This window comes from Grammomys surdaster, unplaced genomic scaffold, assembly GCF_004785775.1.
Source record: "Grammomys surdaster isolate TR1022 unplaced genomic scaffold, NIH_TR_1.0 213, whole genome shotgun sequence".
Lineage (NCBI taxonomy): Eukaryota > Metazoa > Chordata > Mammalia > Rodentia > Muridae > Grammomys > Grammomys surdaster.
Genome location: NW_021604658.1, coordinates 10,363,120 through 10,381,358, shown reverse-complemented (window position 1 = coordinate 10,381,358; position 18,239 = coordinate 10,363,120). Strand labels below are relative to the sequence as shown.

Here is an 18,239-nt window from a genome sequence, read left to right as displayed (position 1 = left end):
TGTGTGTGTGTGTGTGTGTGTGTGTGTGTGTGTGTGTGTGTGTGTGTGTTGGAAAGGGTGCTCAGATGCATCACAAAATGGAGAGGCCAAGAAACTTTGTGGAATCAATTCTTTCCTTCTACCTTTTCATAGATTATAAAGATTAAATTCAGGTTACAAGGCTTACGCAGCACGTGATAAGCCATCTCACCAACCCTGTGGTTCTTTTTACTATAATTTGTATATAACAGTATTTGTGTGCAAAATAAGATTTTAGAACCATTACTGTAACATCCAGGCTTTTTGTTGTTGTTTGTTGTTTAGAAATAGGAGCTCACTATGTAGCCCAGGCTATCCTGGAATTTGTGATCTACACCGTTGGACTCTTGAGATTATAGGTATATGCTACCATGCCTGGCAGCCAGAGACATTTTAAAAAGTAACAACTCTAAATTAATACTTATGTAAAGGACCTTCATAACTGATTTAATATGACTTATTATCTTCATACTGGCATGATTTTATAGAGTTGGTCATCCTGAAGTATACTTGGCTAATAGCATCAGAACAATCATGGTGAAGTTAGCGAACTAACAAAATTATGGTGCGATTTTTTAATTATTATTAAAATAGTAAGATTTTTAAAATGTAGTTTGGGGAAGTCAGGTGTAGATCTCTTTCCTATTGCGGCCATCAGTGGATCACAGCCGCCAAAATGAAAATCAATCCCTTCATGACTTTTGGCCAAAGCAAAAACCTCAAACAGCATTTCAATGCACCTTCTCACATTCGGAGGAAGATCATGTCTTCCCCTCTTTCCAAAGAACTGAACAGAAGTATAATGTTCAGTCTATGTCCATGCGAAAGGATGATGAAGTTCAGGTTGTTGGAGGACACTACAAAGGCCAGCAGTCTGGCAAATGGTCCAAGTGTACAGGAAGAAATGCATCATCTACATTGAGTGAGTTCAGAGAGAGAAGGCTAACGGCACAACTGTCCACATGGGCATCCACCCCAGCAAAGTGGTTCTCACCAGGCAAATGCTGGACAAGAACCACAAGAAGATCCTGGAGAGGAAAGCCAAGTCTCGACTAGTAGAAAAAGAGAAGAGCAAATACAAGGAAGAAACAATCGAGAAGATGGAGTAGAGACATCTCATGCACGGCTTTCATTAAAGACTGCTTAAGAAAAAAAAGTATCTTGGAAAACCAAAAAAAAAAAAAAAATAGCAGTTTTTCTAATTACTAAATGACTTCTCCTCTGGAAATTCTGGCTATTCACTCCCACCATAATAGAGTTGGTTGAATACTTCCAAAATGTTATGGCATAAATCCCTCTCCCTATTCCTCTCTACCTTGGTCTCTCTCATATACTCTTTTAAGCAGACAGAAAAAGTCTGTGAATGGGAATTCTCAATATGTAAAATAAACAAATCTTCACTAGATACTCATCTTCATCCTAACAGCTACCAGGCCAGTAACAATATTGATGAAACTTCAGACAGAAATCTCCTGGGAGCAACTAGACACTGCTTAAAAAAAAAAAAAAAAAGTAGTGGACAATACCAACTTATGTCAGGATCTAAAAAAGAATCAGTTCTCTGATGAAGCAAAATGCCTCTAAGTCCAGATGGCTTATAGGGACTGTTTTGCCCTACTGTTCTAGATAAAAACAAATGGATTCTTTGAAAAGGCAAGCTCCTCAGAGACTGCTGCTCTCTGGCGTAAGACACAGGAGGCCAACAAAGGTTGGAAAGCCCTTTAAATGAATTTTGAGTATAGCAATTGTCTAAAAACTTAGCACCACCAAATAACAGGCTTCCTTGCTGCCAGACATCCTCCAAGATAAACACCCTTACTTATTCTGAAGGGAAAAAAATTATTTTCCTTATATAATCATTATTTATTTTTAGTTAAATGTACTTACTTTTCAGTTCAGCTTGTTTTATGAAATAAGAAAGGACTCAAGGTCATATAAGTAACATAAGAAGGACACCCCAAGTCTAAATGTAAAAAAAAATTGTTAATAAGTTGTTTACCTCAAAAATTAGTGTAAAAAAAATAAGGTTTATATTAGGCATGGTGGTTTATGGCTACAATTCTAACAGAAGATTAAAAATTCAGTCATTCTCAGCTACAAAATACTTTCCACACTAGGACACCCTATCTATCTCTCCCTCTCCTTCTCCCTCTCCCCCTCTCTACTCTCTGTCACACACACACACACACACATACACACACACACATACACACTGTCAAAATAGCTTGCTGTGGTGCTATACACATTTAATCCCAGGATTTAGGAGGCAGAGACAGGAAAGTCATATGTTCTAAGCCCTAACAACTGAACCCCAATCCCTAGGACTCACAAGGTGAAAGGAGAAAACCAGCCCCTGAAAGTTGTGCCCTGACCTCCACATTTGTACCTGGCATATGCACACTCATACACATGTCATAATAAATGCAATAACAAAAAAATTAAGAAAAAAAAGCAGGTGGTGGTGGTGCACACTTTTACTCCCAGTGTTCAGAAGGCAGAAACAGATAGATCTTTGAGTTTGAGGTCAGCCTGGTCTACAGAGCGAGTTCTAGGATAGCCATGGCTACACAGAGAAACCTTATCTTGAAAAGACCAGACCAAACCAAACCAAGCCAAACAAAAATTATGTTGAAGTTAGCCAGGCCTGGTACACATGCTCTTAATCCCAGCACTCTGGAGGCAGACCCAAGTAGATCTCGGAGTTTAAGGACAACCTGGTCTACATAGTAAGATCCAGGACAGCTGAGGCTGCATGGTGAGACCCTGCCTAGAAGAAAAAAGCAAAAACAAACAAAAACAAAACAAAAAAGGAAAGAAAGAGAGATAATTAACAGTTTTCAGACACTTGAAACTATAACCTGAAAAAAAAAAAGAAAGAGCAAAACTATTACAAGGGGGAATAGGAGATTCTGAGGAAAACAGACAAAGCAGGAATAAATGAAAACTATAATTAATACAGTCAAAGACAGGGAAAAGTCACAGCTCCCACAGAGCCACAATAGTGAGTTATTTTTAAAGGAGAAAAGGGAAGAGAAAACATTTTTGTAAGTATGGGCTCCCGGAAATCTAAAACTATAAAGAAGGACCAAACATTTTCTTTTTAGAAACTATACCTTGCCAGGCAGTGGTGGCACATGCCTTTAATCCCAGCACTTGGGAGGCAGAGACAGGTGGATTTCTGAGTTTGAGGCCAGCCTGATCTACAGAGTTGAGTTCCAGGACAGCCAGGGCTATATGGAGAAACCCTGTCTCAAAAAACCAAAAAAAAAAAAAAAAAAAGAGAGAATTGAATAGAAACTATACCTTAGGGTCCACCAGTAGATTTAAGAAACTCTAGCTGTCATGCGCTCAAGGAAAATAAATTAGAAATAGCACTATTTCCCAACTCTCAATAAACTAATAGGAAATAGTTAGTATTCAGATTTTGCTAGCTGTCTCATGAATACTTTTATAATCAATCTTTTAAACCAGACTTTCTAATGTCTTTCACCTGAATGATGATATTAATGGACTATTATAAAGATCATCAACGAGCAACGAGCATAATTCAGGTTGTTCAAAAGGGGGGGGGGAGAGGCAGACAGAGACATAAAGACAAAGACAGACAGAGATAAAGACAGATAAAATAAAAGAATGTAAAACTTGATTACTAGCTCACTTTTAAAAAAAAGTCAGAAATATCATCATACAGCTTTAGTTTCAGCACTCAGAGGCAGGTGGATCTCTGTGAGTTCAAGATCAGCCTGGTCTACATCACTAACTCCAAGCAAGCCTAGGCTAACATAGAGAAAGAAACCTTATCTCAACCACCCCACCACCACCAAAAACGATCTCCGAAATTCAAAACTAGCCATGTACATTCAGGTATGGTTGTTACCAACTGAGCACATAAAACAATAAAAAAATTCACTGAAAAACGGAATTTATTGGTAAATGTGAGAAAACATAGTCAACTAAAGAAGGGACTTGGGGAAAGCAAATCAAAGCAAGAAGGACTTAATACACAACAGATAGCAACAGAAATCAAAGTCTGATAGTGACAAAGATGGAGGGAAATAAGAACTCTACCAAACTTTTTTCAAATGTTTGTATTATTTTATGTGGGTGTGTTTTGCATACATGTATGTTTGTGCACTGTGTGTTTCTGATGCCAGAGAATGTTAGATACCCTTAGAATTGGAATTACTGGAGAAAAAGTCAAAAGATTTATGGGAACACTTTTTGGAAGTTTTAGCATAACTTGGCACCAACAGTAAGGGACAAAAATTTGAAGGCACAAAGAGAACTTTAAATGAGCTTAGGCAATTTGACCTTTAGCTATTTACCCATCTAGCCAACAAACATTTATTAAGTGCCCGGTTTATTGAATCCCCGGTTTGGTGGAAGAATAAAAGCAACAGGTTAGTCTGCTATGATAGGTGAGGTGTTAAGAAAAGAGAAGGACACTTGGTTGTGGGAGGATATGAAACACCATAATTCATACTTGGGTTTAATAAAAAGGCAATCCAGAATTGTGTCTGGAATAACAAATCAGTCGATAGGTATGGGTCAGCAGGGTAACTCAGTGGGTAAAGTTGCCTGCTGTTCTAAGTCTGATTGAGTTCAATCCCAGGTGGTGGAAGAAGAGAACAGATTCCTAAAAGTTGTCTTCTTACTGCCACATGTACACTGACAGCATGTGCATGCCCCCTCTCAGCAATAAATAAATATAATTTTTAAAAAATTAAAAGAAGTGTGCATTTATGAAGGCCAGGAAAGAATACAAAATGTTTAGTGTGGCTCAAAACGGACAGCTGAAACTCACATCTATACTCAAAGCCTTCTACTTAGAAACAAACCATTTCAAAACTTAGCTAGAGACACTAAGTGTGAAGATTATCTGATCAGATTTCCTTGCTTTTCTTTCTTTAGGACTGCAATTGATCCCAGGGTATGGCACATGATCTCCGAGTTACATACCAGTCCCAGACTTCCATTTTGGGAGAAACGGAAACTTTATAGGTTGCCAATAATGGAAAGAAAAATTAGTCCTTCGTTCAGAAATGCTCAGCACTTCCTCTGTGCCACTTGTGGATAGTGGTGGAAACCACAAAGTTTCCTTTCCAAGGAGTGACATGTGGAGTGAAGAGATCGACAGCTTGTACCATGGTGACAGAAAGAGAGACTTAGACACTAGACAAAGGAAAGTTGGCACCATGCGTGCTTATAGCTATACAAGGGGAGGCTAGAGCAGGTAGATAAGCTCAGGAATTGAAGACCCGCTTGGGCAACATGCCTCCCTCCTCCTCCCCATGACAGGGAAAGAAAGTACAAATGCACGGAAAATGAAGGCAGACTTCCAGGTCTGCTGCTACAACCTTGTCGGAAAAAAAATAATAAAACTAATACGTTCACGCCTTTAATCCCAGCACTTGGGAGGCAGAGACAGGCGGATTTCTGAGTGCGAGGCTAGCCTGGTCTACAGAGTGAGTTCCAGGACAGCCCGGGCTATACAGAGAAACCCTGTCTTGTAAAAACAAAAACACCAAAAAACCAAAAAAAAAAAAAAAAACTAATACATTAACTTCAAAAAATAAAAAAAGATAATACTAATAACTAGCAGTGAGAAAGAGCCGGGTAAGATGGTCAGAGAACAAGGGAAGCCGACTTTGGGGGTAAGTTCATTTTTAAACATGTTAGAAAACATTCATGTCCAATAGATAATGTGACCGAATCCAAATCTCTAGAGAGATAGAGGAAGGGAATCACAGTATCCCTACCAAGAATATAAGTATCAAGATAAGTATTTGTTCAGTCAAAGACATATCCATGTGGAAAAATGATCAATGGCAATTAAACCCATGGGAATGGAGAATACAGCTACAGGTGTGCAGAGTGACAAATAAGAAAACCATAGAAGAGAAAATTAAAGGAAGCAAACACTACCATGGGAAAACTATGGGAAATTCAGTGCTCAGATACCAAACTGGGGAGTAGGGGGCGGAATATAAGATCTCTCCAAATCACATGGCCTGAATATAAGCCCTCAATTCTCAGCTCTGCAAAACATTTTATTGGAAAGAGTTGCCAAAAGTTACACATTGCTGGGAAGTCAAGTTTGAAAAGGAATATGGTTAAAAATAGAAGAAATCCACTTATAAAAATAATATACTTTTCCATTTTTTTCTAGAATCAGGGAAATTCTAAATGTAAATGTTAAAAGTTTTAGATCTAAATATTTATTCTTGTGAATCTAGTTGCCTCCTGCATCAACTTAACCTTTTTTATAAGCTTTTTCTATTTAACATGCCTGATTCTTTATTCTATCATCCTACTTACTTCCTGAGCAGCTTCTACAATAATCTGCAATCTACTGTTTTTATTTACTTTCTTCTCCTTTGTAAGGTGGTGGGTGAGGTCTAACTAACTACATAGCTTCTATCTCAAAGCCTGGAACCCATGATTCTCTAGCTTGTATAGGCAGCTACCATACTAGCTAAACTCCCTCTCCCTCTTTCCCTCCTTATTTTCTGGCTCCTCTCTCTGTGTCATACTGGGAATCAAACAAACCCACGGCCCAATCCTGTGCACTGTGCATATTAATCAAACACTCAACCACTACTACTCACTGAGAAAAGAACAAGCTAGTTAGTCTCTTTATTTCTCTCTGTCTCTCTGTCTGTTTCTGTGTCTCTGTGCCCCCCCTCTATACACACACACACACACACACACACACACACACACACACAGACTCAGCTAGCTAGTCCTTTGAACTCAGGAGATCCACCTGCCTCTGCCTCCCTCCCTAGTTGGGATTAAAACCTACCTTTGACCTTTTGTACCCAGACTGGCCTTCAACCCATTATGCAGCTGAAGGTGACCTTGAACTCCTAATCTGATCCTCTTACCTCTACCTCCCCAAGTATAAGAGTGTATCACCATGGCCAGATATACCCTTAATGTCAAAATAATAAATAATAAATATCAAATATCAAATTAACTTTTTTTCTTGTTTTTTTTCAAGGCAGGGTTTCACTATGTAGCTCTAGGTATCTTTGAACTCACAGTGTAGACTAGGCTGGCTTAGGCTGGCTTTGAACTCACAGAGATAAGCTTGCCTCTAGCTCCTGAGTGCTGAGATTAAAGGTACGCACCACTACACTTGGCTAAATTTAAATTTCTTATAGAAATAGCTAAGTTATAATAATTTCCTCTTTTCCTTGTGGTTATGTTAATGACTTGGGCTGATGAGCAAATCAGCAGGTAAAGTAAAGGTGCTTGCCTAGTAAACCTAGGGACCAGAGTTCAAGCCTTGGAATCCACAAAAATGTAGGAGAGAACCAACACCACAAAGTTGTCCTCTGACACACACACATACACACACACATCCTAGCACACATGGACATCATACACTCACATATAATAATTTTAAAACATTTTAAAATATAGTGACTTATTCATCTCTGTAACTGACATATATCATGACCCTAAGTTAGAGCAAAGCCAGGCTTGGTTGACTACATCTGTAATGCAAACAACTGAAGGGTGGAAAAAGGAGAACAGGAGTCCACGGCCAACCACCACAACATAGCAAGTTTGAGGACAGCCTGGGCTACATGAAACACTGTCTCAAAAAAACAACAAAAACTTAACTCAAGGCAAGTGTGGGAATGCTCTGCTTATATTTCAGCACTTTTGAGGGAGAGGAAGAAATCTCAAGTTTGAGACCAGAATGGGATACACGGTAAAACTTTGCTTCAAATTTTTAAAATTAATTCAAATAGAACTTAAGTGACACTAGAAAGTATTCTCACATCTAAATATGTTGTTGTACTGAGGAAAGTGTCAGAATGTCAATTTACTTTCAAATAGTTCAGCAATAAAAGAAATATGTGTATATAAGCCAAGACAGCTCAACAGGAAAAGAAAGGCACTGCCATGCAAGCTTGGTAGCCTAAGTTTGATCCCTGGAACCCACATAAAAGTGAAAGGACAGAAACAACTCCACCATATTGCCCTTTAATACACATACAAACACACTAATAAGATGTGCATCAACACTCTGACAGTCACATATAGAGATGAATAAAACTACTGATTCTTGATAGTGAGTATACAAATATTCAGTGAGTGGCTTTGTAACATATATGTATGTGTGTGCTTTTTCCTAATAATGAACAAGTGAGCTAGTTGACCATAACACTGGACTGACTATGGGCTGGAGAGAACATACATGTACTGCTATTCTTGTTCTCTCTCACAACTGCAGTTCACAGCCACCCATGTCAGGCAGCTCATACCCACATGTTAACTCCAGCTCCAGAGGATCCAATACACATTCCCACATATGACACACATACATACTACTTAAAAACTAAATCTTGGGGCTGGAGAGATGGCTCAGTGGTTAAGAGGACTGACTGCTCTTACAGAGATCTTGAGTTCAATCCCCAGCAACCAAATGGTCACAACTATCTGTAATGGGATCCGATGCCCTCTTCTGCTATGTCTGAAGAGAGCAGTATACTCACATACATGAAACAAACAAACAAGAAATTTAAAAATTAAATCTTAAAAACATTAAGAAGTGGGGGCTGGAGAGATGGTTCAATAGATAAGAGCACTTGCTGCTTTTGCAGAGGACCCAGGTTTGCTTCTCAGAACCTACCACCCACAACTCTAGTAGTAGGGGATCTTCTTTCTTTGCCATCTTTGGGCATCAAGCATCTAAGTGGTTCCAACACTAAATGCAGACAAGCAAAGACATTTCCAAGAAGGCCTTTAAAAAAAAAACAAACGGTTTACCAACCTTTACTTTTAAATATTCTCAGTCTAGCAAATGGTGGTGATGCATGGGAGGCAGAGGCAGGTGGATTTCTGTGAGTTTGAGGCTAGCCTAGTCTACAAAGTAACCTTCAGTACAGCCAGGGCTACACAGAGCAGCCAGGGCTACACAGAGAAACCCAGTCTCAAAAATAAAAAGAAAATACAAATAAAAAAGAAAGTGACAGAAGACAGCCAGTACCTTCTTCTAGCCTCCCCATTCATGCATAGGCACATGCACTCACACACACTGACACACACAAATAGATATATCAATCTTTAAAAAAAAAAGCAAAAAGCAACCAATTCTGAGATGGCGGTGTATGCCTATAATCCTAGAACTTGAGAAGTAGGGGGCAGGAAGATCAGTGAGTTCCTAGGCTAGCCTGGACTACAAAGCTATTTCTAGAATAATGCTGATCTTTTTTCTTTTTCTTCTTTTTTTCTTTTTTCTTTTGTTTTGTTTTCTTTTTCTTTTCTTTTCCCCACAGGTTTCCCTGTGTAGCCCTGGCTGTCCTGAAACTAGACTAGGCTGGCCTTGAACTCAGAGAGTCACCTGCCTGTCCCTCCCTAGTGCTGGGATCAAAGTCATGTGCTACCACGCCCAGACTGCTGACCTTTTCCCTAAGAGAATTAATGAAGAGGTCAGCACCAAAGTTGATTATTGAAAAAGAGAGGAGCCATTGTTCCGCTGAAGATACAAACCACAGCATTTTATTCTAGAAAGCAAAGTTCAGGTTTAATAAAGATATTTTAACACAGTCTTAAGCATGAAGGTAAAGAGATAAAGACATATCTAAGAAAGTAAGACACCCCCAAGAGCACAAGTGTGGGCTTCTCTAAGACAGTCACAGCAAGTGATGCATACCTAACCAGAGTTATAGGCTCCTCAAGAAAGATGTATCCAGATACAAGATTTATTTTTTAATTTATGTGTTTTATTTTTATTTGTATGTATGTCTGAGTGTGTGTATAGGTACCACATGCATGCAAGAACCTGAGGATGTCAGAAGAGGTTGTTATATCCTCCAAAACTGGAGTTACAGGCTGTTATAAGCTGCCTTGTGGGTGTCAGAAATCTATGAAATTGAGAAAACTTAGAATCAATCACCTGAGAGATGGACCTCTGGGCATATCTCTGGGGGATTATTTAGACTGCATTATTAACTGATGTAGGGGGACCCATTTTACTGGAGGCAAAACATTCCCTAGCCAAAGTTCTAGACTGCATAGAATAGAGTAAACTGAAACTTACAAGCACGCATCCCTCCTTCTGTTTCTGACTGTGCATTGCAATGTGAGCAGCTGTGTCAAACTCCTGCTGCCTTGACTTCCCTGCCATGATGGACTGGACTTTGAATTGTGAGCTAAAATAAGCTCTTTCTCCCTTGGGTTGCTTTTTCTCTTAAAGATTTATTTATTTTATATGTATGAATGTTTTGCCTGCATGCATGCATGTATGTATATATGTATGTATGTATGTAGTATGTGTGTATATACCTAGTATCCATGGAGGTTAGAAGAAAGCAACAGATTCCCTGGAACTGGAGTTACAGATGGTTGTGAACCATCATGTGGGTTGCTGGGAATCAAATCTGGGTCCCATGTAAGAGCAACATGTGCTCTTAACTGCTGAATTATCTTTCCAACTACCTTTTCACACTGATAAACAGGAAAAGAAACATTCAGGGTCACTGAAACTCTGTAAACAACCAAGGGGTGAGAAGCTGAGGATGACATCTAGCATCAACTCTGACCTCTTAACATACACACACACACGTGGAAACACCCCTAATGAACATGGAAACCATACATATATGTGAATATACCCCCCCTAATTAACATGGAAACCAAATATATACATATGACATATACCACATTTTTAAAAATTAAAAACATTTTTTAAAGTTTTTGTTTTGTTTTCAGACAAGGTCGTACTGTGTTGCTCTGGCTGTCTTCCAGAGTGCTGAGATTAAAGGTATGCACTACCATGCCTTGCTCAGACTTTTCTTTTTTTTTATGAATAATTAACAGTGGTGGTAGAGATCTGTAAACCCAGCACTTGCGAGGCAGAAAAATTATGAAATCCTCTTCAAAACAATAAACAAAAAAATATGAAAAGACAGACTGTGGGCTGGTGAGATAGTGTAGCTGCCAAAGGCACCTGTCTCCAAGCCTGACGGCCGAAGGGAACTGGGGTGTGTTGTTTGTTTAATTAAAAATGTTCAATTTTATGTTTTTGTACCATTGATGTATGTATGTATGTATGTATGTATATACATGACTTGCCTAGAGAGTCCAGAAAAAGGTGTCAGATCCCTTCGTCTAGAACAAGGTTGTTGGCTGCCATGTGGGTGCTGGGAATAAAACAGGAGTTCTCTAGACAAGCAGCCAGTGCTCTAAACCACTGAGCTATCTCTCCAGACCCATTTTTTAAAGTTTTAATCATTACATGTCTATGTGTTGTCTAAATGTTGGTTTGTACACATGAGTGCAGTACTCAAGGAGACAGATGGCATGGATATCCTGGAGCTGGAATTACAAGCAATTGCCAGCTGCCTGTATGGGTACTAGAACCTGAACTCAGTTCTCTGGAAGAGTAGCATGTGCTCTTGATCACTAAGTCATCTCTCCAGCTTCTAAGAATTATTTCTATATTTTAGTGTGTGTGTGTGTGTGTGTGTGTGTGTGTACAGGAGTGCAGGTGCCCACAGAACGCTTAGGCCTCGGACCTCCTGGAGCTGGAGATACAGTCAAATGTGAGCTGCTTGATGTGGGTTCTGGGAACAGAACTTAGGTTTTCTGCAACTTGGGTTTAACTGCTGCTGAACCATTTCTTCAACCCTGACGACCTGAGTTTAATCCCCAAGAACAATTTGGTATAATAAAAAAACTGACCTCTCTAAGTTCTCCATGAGCCATGGAAAAACTCATCCTCAAGCATGCTTAAATAAATAAATGAATAAATAAATAATTAAATAAATAAATAATTTTTAAAAGGAATGAGCCAGGCATGGTAGCAAACAACTATAATCCCAGCACCAAGAGTAACTCAGTCTCTCCCCACAGCCCCCAAAAAAGCAAATAAATGGATTCACTTGGACCACACAATATTTTAGTACACACTAGACATGAAAGACATTTTAAACTGAGCATATAGTTGACAGAAACTAGCTGGGAATGGCAGTACAAGCCTGTAATCTCAAGAATTGGAAGGCAAAAGAACCTCAAGGCTGATGTGGTTACAGAGCACATTCATGTAGAAAGAAAGCACGGGCTAACACTAAAAAAAGAAGAAGGTGGGAAAGGAGGGAAAGAAGGGGAAAAAAGGGAGGGAAAAAGAAGGAAGAGAGGAGCTCACCAGGTTAAACTCTGGAGGAAGACATTGCGTGGTAAGAAAGCAACATGAGCAAAGTATCTGCCGGGCCTGGGTTAAAGGAAAGATGAGTGGCAGGGAACCCAAAGGCAAGAATGTCCAGGGAAAGGATCAAAACTACGTAAAACTCTGCCTTTCTCTTTCTCTATGTTTTTTATTTGTTGCTGTTTGGTGCTGGAGGTAACTTTTTGTAGTGCTGGGGATTGAACCCAGATAGAATGCTAGGCAGGCACTCTACCACTGAGCTATATTCCAGTTCCCAAAACAGTTCTAAAAGGAGTCACTAAAACAACAAACCAACTACACACATACACAATTCAAGTAAAAGCAAAAAAAAAGTGGAGTACATTCAAATTAAGTACAATCATTATAGTAGAAATTGCATTTCTACCTTCTCCCTGGCAATTTCTGCAAGCAAGAGATTACAGCACCTCATAGGTTCCTTAACATCTTCACCATTCCCACACCTTCCTAAATTCCCACAAAGGTACCCAAAATTAACTTTACGCTCCAGAGATAAACAATTACCATGCTTTCAAATTACTTTGGTGTAAATATCCTCCCTGGAGCACTTCTGCCAAAAGAGCATGCTCTTAATCTCTGGGTTAAAGACTCTGAGCATTCAGGGAGAGCATTAAACAGAATCCACTCTGTATACTGGCCTGGAAGACCAGTAGGTACAGGCAAACTGCTTCTAGGTACAGGCAAAACAGCTTATCATATTCCATGAGTGCTGCTGCTGCTGGAGTTTTATGTTTGTGGTTAGGGCAGGGGTTCATCTAGCATCTCATTAGTGTTCTCAGTTCTCAGGTCAGGAGTCTACCCAAACGTTTCATTATGGATATTTGACAGATGTAACAAAGAAAGTATAAATGTTAAAGAAACTTAGGGAACAGCCTGTTTTTAAAGTCATTTACTTAATAAATAAATATAAGCCAGATAGAGGTGGTGCACGCCTTTGGTTCCAGCACTCCATAGGCAGTGGCAGGAGGATCTCTGTGAGTTTCAGGTCAGCCTGGTCTACAGAGCAAGCTCCAGGATAGCTGGAGCCACACTCTGAAACCTTGTCTTGAAAATCCAAATCAAACAAACAAAGCCTAGTAGTTTTATTTCCTGATTCTGCAACCTGTGGCAGATGGTTTTCTTGGAATGTGTGACCTCGGCATTTCGTTCTGTCAGTAGTTTAAGGCTGGAGGGAACATTTCTTTTTACCAGAGGTGATAGGTTACACTGGGCTTGCTCCCAACTGTATCCACATCATGACAAAAGCCTGTATCGGCACAAACAAGTGGCAAGCCACCGTAAAGGCCTCAATCTGTTTTATAAACAGTACCAAGAAACTAACAGAAATTTTGGTCTTTTTTTTTCAACCCTTCCCTCCATGTATATTTGTACACATATTCTTGAAATAATGTCAATTTTGTTTGGCAAATTCAATGCCATTCCTTTAAGACAGGTGGGCTGTAAAATCTCAATTACAAAGCACCACTATAATCATGATTTAAAAAAAAAAAGAATCATTTACCTGAATGCTGAGGCACATATAACAAAATAAACCTTTAAATGGGGCTGCCTAATTAATGCTAGGAAATGAGCTGCCAAACAAACCTCACATTCTTCTAGCGCGTCATGTAGTTTTGAAAAACAACACGTGGTTCCTTCGATAATTAGTCTCCTTCAATCACCATATATTTAGCTAGGTGCGCTAGAAGTCTGGTACAAAAACAAGGAGAGCATTTTGACTGCTAAAGAAAGGTTCTTCAGAAACAATGCCAAGGCACTCAGCCCGAAGGCTAAAATCCTTAACTCGCTCAAACAGCTAGAGGATCATTTACAGCCCAGTATTCCAAAAGGCTCACACACTCAGGTGAAGAGTCCAAAGGTCACTGCTCAGGTGTTCGAGCTAAGAGCCAGCCAAGTGCACTTATAAACTGCAGTATGCAAAGCAAACGCAGACAGGAAAAGTGTTGTAACACTCACCCACACCTACTCAACCCCGCCCCCCAGTCTTTATAAATAGAGGAGTCTGTAAGGGAACTGTCCAAGGTTACCACCTGATACGAAGGAATGCCTTGGTGAGGAACATTAATAAAGTAAATGGACGTGTTTTATGGACTTACTGGGCCCTGCTATTCTTCTAAGTGGTTGAAAAAGTGTCTAAAAATTTTTTTAAAGGTACATGAGGTAGACTTCTTTCTTAAGATTTAAATGTCAAGAAGAAACTGACCGAAAGAGGGAGATCTCTAACTTCCCAAAGCAGCAGCAGCCCCCTGGAAAGGTCCCGAAGCCAGCGGAACTGACACTGGCAGGGCAGTACTGCCCCTCCCGGTGCTAAAAGTTTGAACCCGCACCCGACTATCCTACGGTGGTCGAAAACTTCCCTAAACAAGAAGCAACCAGACACCCTCGAGTCTCCGCCCTCGGGCAGTCCCAGGTGCCCTCATGCCAGGGTGTCGCTTCCTCCCCGGGCCTTCCCTCCCACTTCACCCCTCTCCTGGACACTCACTGGCCTGCCTAGGCTTCCAGCACCAGCCAGTGTCCCGGGATCCCGAGACGCTGTGGTGCACAGTCCCGGGCCCTGGACTCAGGCCTGCCCTTCAAGAGTCCACCCTGGCGCGCTTGTGCGCCTGGCGCGCCCAGCGTCCCCAGCAGGGCTGCGACCCCCGCCCCCGCCGGCCCTCACCTCCTCGGCGTGCTTGCGCAGCGCCTTCTCCCGCTCGTACTGGGTGATGAGCTGCTCGTTGTCGTCCCGCAGCAGCTCCAGCTCCACCTGGTGCTCCTGGTCCTGCGCGAACACCGAGTCCAGGTTCTCCAGCACGGCCACCACCAGTGGCATCAGCTCCTTGACCACCTCCTCATCGTAGCGCCCGATGAGACGCTCGAACTCGCGGTAGATAGAGCCGGCCAGGCCGGACACCCGCTCTGACATCACGGCCCCGGAGCCTCCGGGCTCCTCTTGGTATACCACACCGTCCTCCAGCTCCATGGTGGCGGGCGGTCGGCCCCGGGCGTCGCCGGCTGAGGGGTGGCACGGGCCCACACGGGACGGGCCCCGCGGAGGCTGGGGCTGGAGCTGGGCCCCGCGGGGTGGGGGCCGGGGCCCGGGCCGAGGAGGGGAGGGGTGGGGTGAGCGCACTCGCCCCAACCGCCGCTGCACCAACTGCCGGGGCAGCCCGGCCGCGCGCGCTACGCGTCACCCGTGGGGCGGGGCCAGCGCCGCGTCGCCCCGGTGGGCGGGGCCCCGCGGGAGGCCAGGCGAGGCCGGAGGCGGAGCCTTGCGGCGGCGTGCGGCGGCTGTGACGTCAACATCGAGCGCCGCGCGGGCTGAGAGGTGAGAGGTGGAGGAAGTGCCAGCCGGAGGCTGCGTTTGCTGAGCGTTCCCAGAGGAAAGGGAGGGGCTCTGGAGGGTGACAGCTTTCCCGAGGAGACAGCAAGCGTCTTCTTCGCCTTTCTACAGTTCATCCAGCGCCTTCGTGGTGCGCCAGACGTTTGGCCCCTATTTAGCAGACAAAGAAACTAGGCCCAGGGAAGTCACGGGTTAGTCAAGGTCATACAGCTAGAACAGGAATGATGCAGAGGCGAGACTCGAACTACTTCCTACTGAGAATTCTGGACTCAGAGAAAAACGGAAAAAAAAAAGAGGATGAGGGAAACAGCTGTAACTAGAATGACTGTCTACAGCATAAAGTTGCCTCGAGTAAGATAGTACTGTTTGGTGTTAAGGAAGAGTAAGGATAGCCTTAACCAGAAGAGCAAAGCATCTGGAGAAGGGAAAATGAATACCACTTCTTGCATTTTTCCAAACACTGGGTGTCTCTGCTCCTTGCCTACGAAAGACAGTTCTAGGCTGCAGCCACCACCACCCGCCCCTCTCTGATCTTGAAAGGGAGACGGAGCTGGGAAGTGAGAGAAGAAGCAGTGGAAGATATGGGGTGGAGTCAGTGGTGGGAATAAGTCCCGTGATACATGAGGTCACCTCTCCTGGGAGTGCGTCACTTGTGGGGAATGCCACAACACCCTAGCCTTGGGCAGGCTGAGTCAGAGATTACTTCCGTGTATTCTCATCTTCCATTCTCAAGTTTGACGGAAGACACTCTCAAAAGCCCCTTCTCTTTGCCATAGGTGACTCAGAAGTACACTGACTCCGACTCATCTAAAAATAAGGGAAGAACAGACAGGATTTAAATAGACAAGTTATTAGGGAGAAAATCGGCTACCTCCTGGGATCCTAAATTCCCTGTGGTGTTTAGAAGTTTCAGTTCGTCCCCAAAATCTACATTTCGATCTTCCTGGAAACCACCAAAAGCACTGTGGAGGTTGAGCCAGTGCCAATATATAAAAGCAAAAGGACAAAGATGAAAACTGTCAAGACTAACTTAGTGTGTGTTCTGTCAGTTTCCCTTACCCCTGTGCCACTACCCTTTGCTTGTGATCTCCCCGTCTCCCTTTCTCACCCTTATTTGTATATATGTCTGGGTTATAGGAATGCTGCCCAGCTAGTTGAGTATGAGCCCAAAATACCCTATCCCCCTTTTTTAACTTTATTGTTTTTTATGTGAACTAATATTTTGCCTGTGTGCATGTCTGGGCAGCAGTCGTGTGCAGTGTCCTATCAACTAGAATTGGAGTTTTAGCTGGTTGTAAGCTCCTATGTGTGTGGTGGGAATCAAACCCTGGTCTTCTGCAAGAGCAGCCAACTTAACTCAGCCTCTTGGGGTTGGGGATTTAGCTCAGTGGTAGAGCGCTTGCCTAGCAAGCGCAAGGCCCTGGGTTCGGTCCTCAGCTCTGAAAAAAAAAAAAAAAAAAGACAAAATAACTCAGCCTCTTAACTGCTGAGTCTAATTCTTCAGGCCACATATCACTTCTTAATCTCACCTTGAAAACGGAGGAAATCTTGCTATGAATATTCTCTCTCCCTTCCCTACCCCTTCATGAGTGATGCCGTGCAGTCTTCCTTGGTACCTCTATTTTCCTGGGGTGGAAGACTTAGAGAAAGAGTTAATTTTAGTCTTTCTACAATATTATTGTACACTTAAGCATGTTTAAAGAAAAAATGTTTTTGTTTGTTTCTTTGTGTTTGTTTTGTTTTTCAAGACAGGGTTTTCCATTTTAGCTCTGGCTGTCCTGGAACTCACTTTTAGACCAGGCTGACTGTAAACGTACAGCCATTTTCCTGTCTCTGTCTCCTGAGTGCTGGGACTAAAGAGATGTGCCACTATTTTTTTTTAATTATTACATTTTGTTTGTGGAGGCCAAATGGAGGCCAGAGTCAGTTCTTTTCCTTCCACCATGTAAATCCCAGGCATCCGACTCAGGTCAGCAGTCTAAGACAGGGAACTGTAAGCTCCAGGCTAACCTGGACCACAAGAAAAACCTTGCTAAAATGTAGGGGTCAGTGAAATGGCTCACCAGGTAAGGGTGCCTGCCACCACATTCTTGCAACCTGAGTTCAGCCCCATACCTTGCAGGGAAGAGAGAGAGAACCACCTCCCACAGTTGTCCTGTAACCTTCACTCACCTGATGCAGCACACACATAAATAAAACAGAATTTTAGGTTTTTCTATTACTATAAGGGTAGAATGGAATGATTCCTCAGTGTTCAAGACAGGTACTGATCTCTGGCAAAAAGCAAACAAGCACTGGTCCTGCTGAGAAGCCAGGTTCAGGCAACTCACAACCACCTGTAACTCCAGCTCCAGGGAATCCAATAACCACTTCTGGCCACTAAGAAGCACTACACTGCATTCACACATGCATACATATGCTACCCTCCACAAATACATACACACATAATAGGAAAAATAAACAGTGTGAGTAAAGGCCCATACCACTAAGCCTGACAACCTTGAGTTTGATCACCAGACACACATGATAGGAGCAAAACAACTCTTGAAATTCCTTCTGAGACCTCCACATGTGTCTCCTCCCCAAATAAATACAACTTAAAATACATTTTTTTGAGACAGGGTTTCTGTGTGTAGTGCTGGCTGTACTGGAACTATCTCTTTAGTGCAGGCTGATCTCAAACTGCCTGCCTATCCC

At 42.2% G+C, this 18,239-nt stretch overlaps 1 protein-coding gene across 4 annotated transcripts in view; it reads right to left on the bottom strand.

Annotated features, from left to right (window-relative positions):
• Positions 1-15,352, bottom strand: part of Spag9 (sperm associated antigen 9) — a 125,752-nt gene extending 110,400 nt beyond the window's left edge. For 3 of the 4 annotated variants that reach the window (XM_028772386.1, XM_028772387.1, XM_028772389.1), the window contains exon 1: positions 14,880-15,352. In XM_028772386.1, coding sequence (XP_028628219.1) covers positions 14,880-15,182 — 303 coding nt within the window. In that variant the 5' untranslated portion in view covers positions 15,183-15,352. The remainder of the gene's footprint in view (positions 1-14,879) is intronic. The other variant, XM_028772385.1, reaches the window with a different exon arrangement.
• Between the last annotated feature and the right edge of the window lie 2,887 nt (positions 15,353-18,239).